Source organism: Aethina tumida, chromosome 1, assembly GCF_024364675.1.
Source record: "Aethina tumida isolate Nest 87 chromosome 1, icAetTumi1.1, whole genome shotgun sequence".
Lineage (NCBI taxonomy): Eukaryota > Metazoa > Arthropoda > Insecta > Coleoptera > Nitidulidae > Aethina > Aethina tumida.
The window spans coordinates 66,818,750-66,832,436 of record NC_065435.1 but is presented as its reverse complement, the minus strand read 5'-3'; the positions used below and the strand labels follow the sequence as shown (position 1 = coordinate 66,832,436).

Below are 13,687 nucleotides of genomic sequence, written 5' to 3'. Positions count from 1 at the left end.
ATTGTTTCGTTTCATTTCTTTCGTATTATTTGCCACAACAAAGGCATGATATAATGTCAAATAAAAATAAATTATAATTTCTCCAAATACGACTTATAACACAAATTGGCAACACCGCCCGCAAATTAGAAGTAAAGCGGTCAGATAGCGACGTACGTTCTGCATAGGTTCATACTTATCAACCGCAAACACAACATTACCGTTGATAAATACTATTTGAATAATATGTGACATCAATAAAATAATTTTGTTTTAACGTGATAACAGAGCTTTTCAGTTAACCTGGGAAAAATCGCAAGATGGCCCCACTGTTTCCGCAGTATTTGGGTACTTCACACGTAATGAGTAACGTTACATTTATTGCCACAGTCACCGTTCTGCGACGTGAACGAACAGTGGCAACACAGCTTTTGTCGAGTTGGAGGTTCCAGAAATTTATAACGAAGAAGACCCATTTAATTCACTTCAGTCGACAATTAACGAGGTAAGATTATTTTCATTAAACGTGTGTTCGTTTAAGGTTTATTAGAAAAATCGTCTTTCAACAGTTTTAAGTGTGTTTTTTTAGATCGTGTAAAAAATAAAATGAACAGTCAAAAATCAACAAAAGAATGCATATCCACAATGCAGAAGCTTTTGGATATAATGAGAACATCTCCGGAATTAATTCAATTGTTGAATCAATTTTTTATTAATTTGGTTAAAAGTGACAACAGGTATCAATCATATTTTTCATTTTAATACCCCATTAATTCTATTGTCTAATTATTTTAGAGAAATGTTGTGTGAAGCTTTGAATACTCTGTTTACTGAACAGTGTTATTTTACTAAAGAAAACCTGAAATTATTCAAACAAAAAGTTAAATGTATAATTAGTGTTAAAAAATATTAGAATTATTTTTTTAATAATTAAGTTTCCAGATATTGCTCCGCCTAAATGTATACAAGACAAGGAGATTTTATTTGATGATTTGGAATATAATCACTTGTGTACTTTGGATGGTGGTGAATTTAGCACAGTCTATTTGGGCAAACTCACTCAAGGCAATCAAAGAAAAACTGTGGCAGTTAAAGTAATTCACAATCCAGTTTTAGATATCATGTCGGAAATTTCTTCTATGTGTAAATTGGTGCACCCAAACATTTTGCCTATTGTAGGATGTAACATCCAACATAGAATTATTCTTACAGAATACATGGAAAATGGAAATCTACGTGATGTCTGCCGTGTAAGTATATCTATTTAGCTAGAACTTACTTCATTGTTAGTTAGTTTTAGTTACTTAGACGAATCTTGTATAACACAATCTTATTTATAAGATTAGGTAGATATTATTTATATATATATATATATATATATATATATATATATATATATATATATATATATATAACTCAATTTTTAGAAAAAGCATGCAAGTAAACAATTATACAAATATATTTATGACATAATTAACGGACTTACGTATATGCATGAGAACAAGTTCATTCATAGAGACTTATCAATTGAAAATATATTGGTGGATGATAATAAAAAATGCAAGATTGGTGATTTTGGATTTAGTGTTCATATTGGAAAATCAGGAGAGTTTATAAATAACGAGGTATATTGCTTGTTAATTTATTGTTACAAAAATTGCTATTTTAAATTTGTTCTAGAATCAGATAAGTGCTTATCATTTTGCCCCGGAAGCATCGACTATGCAAACATTTTCGTATGCTAGCGATATTTTCAGTTTAGGAATTTTAATTTTAGAAGTTATGACTTCTCCTCATTTCATTATTCCAAATATATTGAGACAATCACTTTACTCGTAAGTATACATTATAAGAAAATTTAATAAAATTATAACTGATAATTATTATTTTATATATAGAATAAACAAACCAAAAAGATGTCCTGATAATTTGTACAGTATTATACAAGGTTCATTTAATGGGAATCCAAAGCAGAGGCCGATTTTAAAAGATTTTAAAGACGTCATCGAATCCTTATTAAAGTAATAATGCTCCAAATTAATTAATGATATGATAATAATATGAATATTTTAGAGTTATGTTTAATTAAAACAATAAACTTGTCTCTTAAAATATGTATTTCATTTAATAAATATGACCAAATATACCTTCTCTTCTGGACAGTCACTTCAATCATGATACAGTAATATTAGGATTAGTATTAGTATTTAGTGAGTAAAAATAATTACGTAGGTAAGTACGTATACTATTTTCGTTAGGAATAAAAATGAACATCAATTTTATTATTAATAAATAACTTTCAAACCAAGAAATACAACGAATAAAAAACTTATTATATTTCTATATCTAATATACCGTATCAGACTAAACGACTCTCTTAAATATTAAATTCAAAAACTAAATTATATAACATTTATTTATGCCCACTACTTTATTTCTCTTAGTGCATATATGTCTCGCACATCTTTCACGTTCAGTAGAAAAGAAAGTGTTTTTGTTCAATTTCTAAAAAAAATTACGCGACAAAATTATAAAGACTAGTATTTGTCAATCGTATTTATATCTCACATGAGTATTGTTTCTATATAAGAGAAATTTCTTGTATCAAAAACAATTAAAAAGTTTGGAGTTCATGGAAGTGTGGAGAATCAAAAACGAGGTGGAAACAGAAAAACGTCCAGAGCATTAGATCGTCGCATAAAAATACTTTTAAGAGATTTAAGAGATGGGGTTGCCTTTCCGTTTACGGTATGGGCCCGATTCATAAAACTGAAAATCAATTTTTTACAGTAGCCAGCTCAATCTCTGTATCTTAATCCGATAGACTTGTGGATAAGAAGATTAGAGCAAATTGCATCACAAATAAAGCAAATTTGTTAGAACAAATCAAAAATGTTTTGAACAGTATAGTGTAAACCCCTCTCCGGGTACCGATCCGGAGATCATGACCAAATGTTTAACATATGTGATTGCACATATGGAGGACAAGGGCGTATATTTAACATATACGGGTGAGTTAAACCAGAAGACGGGACTGACAAAGATGCCAGCCCCCTGTCAACTGGATCCGGAAGAACAAGCCCAATCTGAGGAAGGTTCAAGGACCTTCCTGGGTGAGGATTGGGCTTGCAGTTTGATCCGTTGGCTTCCCACCACCACTGGCTTGTGGAGCGGTACTGCCCGATGATGATAACAGTATAGACGAGGAAATAATTTCCAATCTAATGTCGTCTATGTCAAAAAGATATGAGGTTGTTATTTCCAATAAGGGGTACTAAACGAAATATTAAATATCAAACCATTTACGTTGGATTTACTTTTATTTTTAATTTTTATGAAGAGTCACTCTAATTTTGTCGCGTTAAATATTGTTCATTTTCTGGTGAATAAATAACATAATTTATAATTGTGTGTTCTATTATTTAATCAGTTTCGATAAGTACAAATTGTTTAGTATTTAAACAAAAAGAAAATGGTTCTAATTTTGTCCGATACTCTAAATATGTTTGAGATCAAAATTAAATTGAAATTCTATGGAATGAATGAGTGTCTCATATATATCAAATTAAACAAATCCGAAATTAAATTCGGATGAAAATTAGTGTGGTTTCGAAACTGATTGATTTTTTTATTTGGTGTGTAAAAGATTTTTTTTAGACACTAGTACAACGTAAACAAAAAAAATGTTTACATTTGTATTTAGAAGAAAAAATTTATATAATTTAATTAAATAAACTGAATACAAACAATAAAATTTTATTAAAAAGAAACATTTCCGCAAATTCTAAGAAACTTTCATTATTTTCATTATTTTATATAATTTTTAATAATTACATGTATAAATATAAATATAAATATAAAAGTAAATATATTTAATAAAAACAATAAAATATTGCTAATAGAAGAAGCATTTCCACAAAAATTAATTTATAATTTACAAATCAATCTAAATATTTACATTTACAAATGTAAATTCTATGTAATTTTAGTGGTTCCGAATAAAACTAAACTAATTTCCATTCACACACACTATATTAAAATAAATAACAGTTGTTTAGTAAAGTTTAATATCTCATTAAGAAACAAATATTTTTTTAATTTTATTGTTTTCTTCATTGAAAATAATTTATTTAATACTTTTAAGTAATTAAAGTTACAATAAATTCCCATGAAATATTATACAGACTTAAAATTACAAAAAAGAAATTAAATTGAGGCTTTTGAGTTGTGTAATGAAAAATTAACAATTTTACTATTCTAGAAAATGGTAAAATTTACGGAAATACCAGAATACATTGTTGAAAATAATTTATTTGACACCATTCCCAATATTTCAACGGTGATTAGAATAATTTTAATTTCACTAGAAGTTAATGATAGATCTTGAAAACAAAAGTTAACTAAATATTATTCAAGATTCCACCGAGGATAGAATTAATAATTTGGCTACAATCTTTTAGTTAGACTCAGTAACATACGAAAACCTTTAGGTGGATGAAATTATTAAATTAAATTATTAACTTTGTCAATAACTAAAACAATAAAATTATATGTTTGTTTATTAATTCGATATTAAACTTTACTATTGAATTATTTATATATAGTGTGTGTGCATCGAAATTAGTCTAGTTTCATTCAGATCTACTAAAATTACTTAAAATATACGAATAGACATGTGTTTTATTTTTAATTATTGTGGAAATGTTTCTTCTTTTAGCAATATTTTATTGTTTATGTTAAATTTATTTAAATTACCTTTTCTAAATACAAATATATATTTTTGAGCACTTTTCCTACACACTAACATTTTGTTTTTTACATTGCCTACGAACAAATAGTTCAGATTGTTTACTTTAAATACAAATTATTAAATAACAAATATTTGTAGAGGTTTTAATTTTTCGGAATATTTATATTCGACTGAGCTAGATTAAGAAAAGGTTATTTCAAATCATCCATTATTAATGTTTGTTTTAAGTTTGAGCTATTTCGATTTAATTTCGAGCTAATACTTCGTTCGCTTGAAAACCATTGATCATTTTATTTTTTGTCGAAAAATATACCTTTAACAAGTTAAGTTTAAGTTCAATTTAAATTATAGATTCAAAAACAAACTATACTATGTTAAATAAGACCGTGGTAGCAGTAAATGAATTATTTACTTTATTAAAAGAATATAGAATACCTAAAATAATGACTTTTTAAATTCATATATTTTAGGTATTCTATATTAAAATTACAAAATGAAAATGATTTTAATCCTCCAAAATTGTCTAATTAAAAATCCCACAATTTTTAGAAAGCTGAAAAACTTACGGAAAAACCAGAATACATTTTTAAAAATGATTTATTTGATACCATTACTAATATTTCAGTGGTATTTAAAATTATCATTATCGGTTCTTCCAATATCAGTCGCAAGAAGTGAACAAATTTTAATATAAAAGTTATTTAAAAATATTGAAGGATTTATCCAGGTTGGATTTAAAGTTACATGCGAAAATTATAGATGAGATTATTAAATACAATTCAATAATACAAACAAGGAAATACTTATAAAAAAATATTGGTTTGTTAAAAGTTTTATTAATTTTGTGGAAATGTTCTTTTAGTAATATTTTTTGTTTATATTAGGAAATGTTACCACTTTTTGTTTACGTCTAAAATAATAAAAGTAAAATAATATATAAAAAAATTGTTTTTGTGTCGCTTTAAAGGCGGCAAGGTTTTATTTGTATCCGGGCGGTAAAATCTATTGCTACGACGTTGTTTGTGCAATTTTAATACACATAAAAATATTCCTTTCATCTTCTACTCGCCTTTTTTTGTTAAGTAAAAAGTGTTTGAATTGTTTGGTCATAAAAGGCAGACAAAATTTATAGTTTTTCAAATAAATTATAAAATTTTTATTACAATAAAAAAAAATCGAGAGCGAGCCGCACGTTTCTGTCGGCAACTTTCCTCTCTCCATTGAAGTCCTACTTGTAAATGACAGAGTGGTTTGCCGCACTCCGTTGGTCACTTGAACAGTCGTTTACGTGCTCTGATCAGTGGTGAAGCTGGTGGTGATCTTGTTGAAGTTTTAACGTATATATTTGTTATTATTATTAGTTTATTAACGTTAATACTACTGTGTGACTTGATTGCAAAATATAAAATGAATACTGAAACGTCCCCAAAAGATTGCATGCGCTTAATGCAAGAACTTATAAATGTTATGAACGTCTCGCCTGAATTACTGGATTTCATAAAACAGTTCATTACTAATCTACAAAAAAGTGACAATAGGTATTTTTCTTTTAATTATTAATCACAATGTATTTTACTAGTAGAATTATTTTAGGCAATTAATATGCAGTGCTATTGACAGTCTTTTCGCAGCAGAATGCCATTTTACAAAGGAAAATTTAGAGCAGTTCAAAACCAAAATAAAAGGTACAATCAACTCATTTAAAATAGTAAGTACTAACGATTGCATAATGGTTTGTTTTAGATATTGTTCCACCTAAATTTTTGCATGATTTGGAAGTTCCAATCGAGAATATAAAATTAGTAGACTACTTTACAGTTTTGGGCGAGGGTAAATTTAGTGTTGTTATTTTGGGTGATATTGTAAAAAATAATAAATACTCGACGGTAGCCGCAAAAATGGTAAAACAAAAGTTCGATGGGATCTTTTCAGAAATTTCCAACATGAGTAAATTATCGCATTTAAATATATTGCCGATTGTTGGATGCAACGTAGAAAATGGAATTATCCTCACTGAAGTAATGGAAAAGGGAACCCTTCTAAACGTTTGTACTGTAAGTATAAGTTTATTTATCAAATTATTGTTTCTAAGAGGGTAAACTTAACATCAAAACAAAGAGTTTTCTTGCTTTATCTTTATTGAAAAAAATATTAAGATGTGATTTTCACAATAATTACATCCATTTCAGGGGGTGTATAATCTGTCATGTAGTTAGATTTTCTATAAAAAAATTGGTAGCATTGATTTTTGACCAAAAAACGTGTAATTTCATGTTTTACAATTGAAATAAAAGGTTGTCAAAATCGGGTAAAAAAATAGAAATTGTGTCCAGTTTTGAAATGGGCCACTATATTTTAAAATATACTTTTTCTATAGAAATTTTCAAACAAAAATAATAATTGTAAATATATTTTTTTTCAGCAGTACAAATTATATTAAATTTTTAATTGACATAAAAAAATACAATTTTTTCTAATAAATCAACAAAAAACTGATGGCACTTTATCTTCAGTCACGTTTATAATTTTTACAGGTATTTCAGACAACTGAAAAATTATACAAGTATATTTTCGATGTAATTAAGGGACTTCAGTACATGCATGACAACAAGTTTATTCATAGAGACTTGCACATTGAAAATATCCTCGTTGACAAAAATGAAAATTGTAAGATTGGTGACTTTGGATTTGCCATTCAATTGGGAATGTCAGGGGAGTTTATCAATAATGAGGTATTTAAAGTAATTAAAATGTTTTTTTCATTTTAATTTTTCAATTTTTTTAAATATGTTGTAGATTCCTTTACAGTTTTATCATGCCGCACCGGAAGTAATCAACAAACAAAGATTTTCATATGCAAGTGATATTTATAGTTTTGGTTTGCTAATTAGAGAAGTCATGTTATGTCCTGAAATGATCATAAGAGATGTAGAAAACATCAAAACACTCAAGTAAGTTAATTTAGATTTAGATTTAACCCTTTGCACTCGTATGTCGCCGTATGAGCGGCAAGATGCGTTTTACCGTTGCGCTCGTATGTCGCCGTATAGGCGGCACACCATGTCTTATCATTACAGCTGGTTGGCCGGTCTATCGTCCCCTAAGCTCATTTCTAATACTAAACCTTCGTTGAGGATATTTCAGTTCACATGTGCACCATTTTTGCGTTTTGAATATTACTCAGCGAGTACGCATATAAGTAGATAAAATAATAGTTTCGGAGCAAGCATTTTATTTGGTTATTTAATACTTTTCCGATTCCTTTAATTGTGATTTATGCATATTCGCTTTGTATTATAAGAATTAATTTAATAATGTCCTAGATTCTATTGGATTTATTTTATTACAGAAAGGAGAAACCAAAAAGATGTCCGGGTAACTTGGACAATATATCTCGAAGATCATTTGAAAATAACCCAAATCAAAGACCTTCACTAAAGAACTTTTATAGTATTATAGAATGCTTATTAAACCCATAAATAAATGTAAAGGAGAGGGATTAATAAAACTAATTACCATTTAAAATATGAATTTTATTTATTAAAATGTTGTTTTCACTATATATATATATATATATATATATAATATATATATATATATATATATATATATGTGTGTGTGTGAAAAGATAATTAATCGATATTACTGATTCTTAAATAGATTATCCTTTCCTTTTCTCCTCTATATTACTGCCTAATCCAATAAAGTATTTAAATAACCATTCAATAATGTTCATTGGCACCAATTTATACAAAACATTATGTTGAAATTATGTTAGTATAATCAGGTTTTTTGTATGTTTCACGAAATATTTTATATAGAGTTTCGAAAATAAATTCACTGTTATCGAACAAAACACAAAGCAAAATTTATGACCTATCAATTCTTGATAAACAAATGAAACAATATCAGTTGTTTTATCTTAAAATTGTTCACTCGATGAATAATATAAACGGATATTATTGTAATAAATATTTGTTTATAATTGATAAACATGGCCACACTTGACGTTATTGGGGTTGAAGAGAAGCTCAAATTGCAAAATATGTACAGAATACTTTATTGGTAAATAATTACAAATAGGGAGCAAACATACTGAGAGGAGAAACATATCAATTAATTTTGTAACATAGTTCGACTGAATAATCTACAGGTACTAAATAAAAAATTAAAATTGGCAGTTATAGAGACTGTCGATAGAAGTGAAAACTTCAAACATAATGTATGAATTAAATTTATCAACATCAATCTGGTTTTCACATCTATTGACACACCGAGCAACAATTATATGCATGTTATGGTTTTTTATTATTCAAATATATTACGGGCTGTACAAAATCATGACAAAATATAATACAGTTCAAATGAAATAAAAATTAATATACAATCATATTATTAATCGATAGTATTTGTATTTACTTATATTTCAAAGTACTTGATTTTTAACATTATTTTAATTATTTGCATCATTGTCATAATTAATTTCAACAATACTTAGACTTTTTGCACTTTCAATCATTTCATTTTGTTCTAAATAGATACAATAGGCTTATAGTAACTAAAGTAAGAAATGAAAATATTTGATTTAAATTTATCTAAGTATCGCGTAAAAACGGCATCCATCTCGTTTTATATTTTGTAATACTGAGTTTTTGATCATTGGACATGGCCATTCAAATAATAATCAAACAGATACACTATCAACAGTGCACAGTATATACACTTTTCACTAAATCCATTCAATTTCACTTATAAGATATACATGCATGTATAGCTAAAGATATACTGTTATAAACATGTCGGTGACGCGAACACAGGAGATTTTATCCATCCAAAAAGTGTCTAAGACTTTCAATCACTATCAACACGACTAAAGATGTTTTCACTTCAATAATAAATCTACTTACTTATGTATAAAAGGAAAGTTATTATTAGTATAATACGAAAAAACATGTAAAACAATTGTTAAAAGTGTAGAAACAAAAAGGAAAAATTTCCATTTTGTAATGTTAACTTACGTCATTACATTCATTGAAGGACCGATGCGACGTGCTCATCTATTTTGTCTATTTTGTCGTTTTGCAAACAAAGTCTTTAGATTTGTTTACATTTAATCAAGTATAAACAGGGCAGTTTTTAAGCAAGAGTCAAGCTTTAGATGTCGAGGATTATTATACCTTTGTTGCAATATATTTTAGTGAATTTAGTGTTTTAAGTTAACTAAAAAGACATATTAACAGTCGCTAATCTATCAATAATTATATTTTAATACTTAGTAGCAAATCAAGTATTTTTTTAAACATCCGTACATTGTTGGTGCGTTGTACCAATTAATTTGGCAATGTATGTTTGATTCGAGTGATAACCGTTTATCCAAAAGGTTTGAAATACAATAAATTAAATGTTTTTTCACTTTGGACCATTTTTTTACATTGCATGAAAATAATACAAGCCCAATTGTACATCGGTGTGCATATTTTGGTAAAAATGTATTACTGTACATATGTTTTCATTTACAACAACTGAACGTGTAAGACTAAAAAAATGAAACTTATGCTAAATTGAAACATTAATTTAAAATTATGTTTATATATTACATTGTGTGTTCAATGTTATATCAAAAGATTAAATATCATGTCACACCCAATTAGAAGTGCTAATTGAGATTTTCCTCTATAAAAAGTGAAATCATATATAAATTAAAATTATCTTTTGTGGTGCACTAAGGAGGAAAAAAAATAGTACAAATTGTATCGATTATAATCGTTATGGCAGACACCGAAACATACATTTCAAATCCCTTGTATAACATTAATCGTCAATTTTTAAGACCGATTGCATTTAAATAATATTAGCTTTAAATTTGTAACAGCATTACAGAGAACTGATAAATATGTGAAAGTCGAGGACATCGTCTTCTCGCTCTTTCGTCTTATCTAATTACTTGATTTTTTTATTAATATGTAGTTCTTTTTTCTTTGTACTATCCAAATAAAAAATTTGCTCAATATCTGTTAAAATTTTTAATTTGTACCAATGCATTTATTCGTTCAAATTCAAAGAATTTATCTCAATTAAAGTATTTTATTAAGACAATAACTGTATTTGAAAATATAATTTTTATTTTATAATTTACTATAATTTAAACATTTATTTGGATTTATTAATTTAAATATTTTTGATGATTTTAAATTAATTACTTCAAATATTACATATTAGATAATTATACGGGCTTTAAAGTCACCGTTCACTCAGTATACACATATGTAACCTGGAATATTCAAACCTATTTTATAAATTTTGTTGATAAAGTGATAATGATTGAAGAAATATTAAATACGTTACTTACCACATTGGGTGCAAGCGGCGAGCAACATTATAGTATTGAGCAAGATAATATCAATTTCGTCTCACACCATAAGACCTTATGAAAATAAATAACTGGAGCAATATTTGCCATTGATAGAGATTAAATATGTTAGACTCATATGCTGAATTCGCTCATTGGTCGAAATAAATATTCAGTCCGGAACATGATCAGATGCCGAAATGAGATACTAATTCGGAATTTATTAACTCTACTTCAATGCAATTCACATTTGCACAAAAGCCGATTATGAAATTATTTTTAGTTATACATTTCTCCGACTGTTTAATTTTGGAATGCTCAGACCCTGTATCAAAACAGAATTTACGAGCAAGATTAAAAATTTGCGTAAAAATGTGTTAATTATCCTTCAGAATTTTGGCGAAGGGTACTTTGAAGTGATAAATCCATTTTGAATAGAACAATATCAGATTGTTGTTCAAAGTTTTCTTTGATCGGTGAGTATTGGACACCCAGTCCCGTAAGTACTTATGTTACCAGTGGCCTTCGTTACTTAGATGTTTTCCAGGATTAGTGGATAAGCGTCTAACTGATCCTGCAGTGGTGAACAACTCGTTTGTCTCGTATCCTGAATTGCGTTTGTGAAGCAACAATGTGCCGTATTTTTAAGGTTCCTCTGTAACTAGTAATTATATTTAATTGATAGATATTTTCGTACATAGGTCCTTTTTTAATTCTTGTTTTAGGATAAACATTAAAAACGTGTTCGCCAACATAAGAATTCAAGCACTGAGGCTATTAAAGGCGGATCATTTGTTTTCTTTGTATTTTTTTTTATAACAAAGCATTTTACTTTGGCAATGACTTTTTGAACGGCGTGAGATTGACTTTGACGAAAGGATATTTGCCACCAATGAAGCCGCCTAAAATTGTTTAATCAATTTTGATCTGAAAATGTACCCATATGATATTTTATAATTTTGTAACAGTAATTTCATCTGTTGAACCTCTATTAAAAATAAAAAAACAAATTCTTATATTTCTTTTAATTCTTTATTATTATAAACTTACATGATTAATATTATGTTAGTATGTGTTATGTAATATAAACTACTTAATTAATAAAATATACTCTGGATAAAATTCAAAATCTTGATATTTTACATAAACTGTGAATTTAGAATTAGTAGTGGTATCATATCCTTCCACAGGAACCCTAGTAAAATATTCTCCAATATGGCTGGTTCCTTTAAGTACTTTGGCTTTAAACATAACTCTTCCATATCCATCAGTTTCCAATTCTGGGTAAGTGTTGAAGTAGAAATGGCTAGTAAAGTGCTTTGAATAATCGGATCTTGGGGAAAATGAAATTCCGCGTCCGAATTTTGTACCTTTGGCAGTCCCTACAAAATTAAAATATTTTATTACATATTTATAAATAATATAGGATAAATAACTCAATAATATAGTAATGGTATTGTTTTTTATTTATATTATGATATATGAAACAGTAAAAAAGTTTAACTATTATAAATTAGAACAATTATTTAAGATTTGGTATCTATTATGATCCATATAAGAAATGTGAACCTCTACGGATAAATATGAATGAATGAACCCAAATATTTTTGTATGCATGAAATGGGTGATCAAAAATAGACATAGTTATGATACTTACCAGTTAATCGCCAGTTAAAGTTATTTCTGCATATTGGTAGTACACTTTTACCATGAGTTCCATGAAATAACTCAGTTACTGATGCATATCTCCCTTCGTCGTTAGACTGGATTCTTTTCAAATGGAATTGTGCTAATAAAAATGGATTTTCCACTCTGATGACACATTGAACGGAATAAGAGGGTCCTTTGGGAGAAGTCATAGTACTGTTGAAACTATTGACAACGGAATAGGCATCACTTGAATTCAATTTTACAAGGTGGAAAAGTTGATCAAATGATTTATATTTCCAAAACCTAAACTCAGGGGCATAAGCCAACAAGTCTTTCATCAACTTCGTATTCATAGTGACTTCTTTGGGTGGTTGTTCCTGACGTATAGTAATTTCTTTCAGGAATAAGTTCAACTGCTCCATTGCGAGACCTTACACCACTGACTGCTGTTCACCACTAAACACGTGCGATATAATTTACGTTCTGGAATCGTATAGCTCTAGGGGGAATCCCAAGATTCGAAGTTGCGCATGATGCTTATTTTAACGCGCCAGACATACAGGATCCACACCAGTGTGGCCATTCAGCAAACCGGGTTTTTCGGGTCTAAGACGATTTTGGAGTGTTCGTTTTCGTTCATCACGTTCGGTTTCCGAATCGAAACGCGACTGCCGTGGATACGCATGCTGTTTTTAGTATCATTTTTTTCCAATTTTATATTTACCTGCAAAGCGTTTTAAATAAGATTTGCGGTCGGCATTAATTGACGACCTTGCATTATTAGAATAAAATTTTGGAGTCGGTGTGAATATAGTACACCTTTGTTTCAATATAATTATGAAATTAATAATATAACTACAATTATAAAATAAACAATGATAATAATGTAATAAACAATCAATATTTATTTATGGTTAATTTAATTGTAAAAATATATTATATAATTATTAAAATAATCT

At 28.0% G+C, this 13,687-nt stretch overlaps 2 protein-coding genes across 2 annotated transcripts; one reads left to right on the top strand and one right to left on the bottom strand.

Moving 5' to 3' along the window:
• Positions 1–6,061: 6,061 nt before the first annotated feature.
• LOC126266555 (proto-oncogene tyrosine-protein kinase LCK-like) lies at positions 6,062–8,220 on the top strand. Its single transcript, XM_049970761.1, has 6 exons — positions 6,062–6,267; positions 6,323–6,414; positions 6,473–6,783; positions 7,264–7,461; positions 7,526–7,680; positions 8,079–8,220. The coding sequence occupies exons 1-6, from the start codon at positions 6,137–6,139 to the stop codon at positions 8,206–8,208; spliced, it is 1,017 nt and encodes a 338-aa protein (XP_049826718.1). The 5' UTR covers positions 6,062–6,136; the 3' UTR covers positions 8,209–8,220.
• A 3,941-nt stretch (positions 8,221–12,161) lies between these two features.
• On the bottom strand, positions 12,162–13,134 carry LOC126266574 (protein mono-ADP-ribosyltransferase PARP12-like). Its single transcript, XM_049970841.1, has 2 exons — positions 12,736–13,134; positions 12,162–12,460 (listed from the first exon to the last, which is right to left on the bottom strand). Exons 1-2 carry the CDS (start codon positions 13,079–13,081, stop codon positions 12,168–12,170), a joined length of 639 nt encoding a protein of 212 aa, XP_049826798.1. The 5' UTR covers positions 13,082–13,134; the 3' UTR covers positions 12,162–12,167.
• Between the last annotated feature and the right edge of the window lie 553 nt (positions 13,135–13,687).

What these genes read in the sequence shown, in the direction of transcription:
- LOC126266555 (XM_049970761.1), top strand. Translation starts at nt 6,137, where the DNA reads ATGAATACTGAAACGTCCCCAAAAGATTGCATGCGCTTAATGCAAGAA. An exon ending in CTACAAAAAAGTGACAATAG is followed by an intron (nt 6,268 to 6,322) that starts GTATTTTTCTTT and finishes GAATTATTTTAG; the next exon opens with GCAATTAATATGCAGTGCTA. An exon ending in GAAAACATCAAAACACTCAA is followed by an intron (nt 7,681 to 8,078) that starts GTAAGTTAATTT and finishes ATTTTATTACAG; the next exon opens with AAAGGAGAAACCAAAAAGAT.
- LOC126266574 (XM_049970841.1), bottom strand. Translation starts at nt 13,081, where the DNA reads ATGAATACGAAGTTGATGAAAGACTTGTTGGCTTATGCCCCTGAGTTT. An exon ending in CTTTAACTGGCGATTAACTG is followed by an intron (nt 12,461 to 12,735) that starts GTAAGTATCATA and finishes TTAATTTTGTAG; the next exon opens with GGACTGCCAAAGGTACAAAA.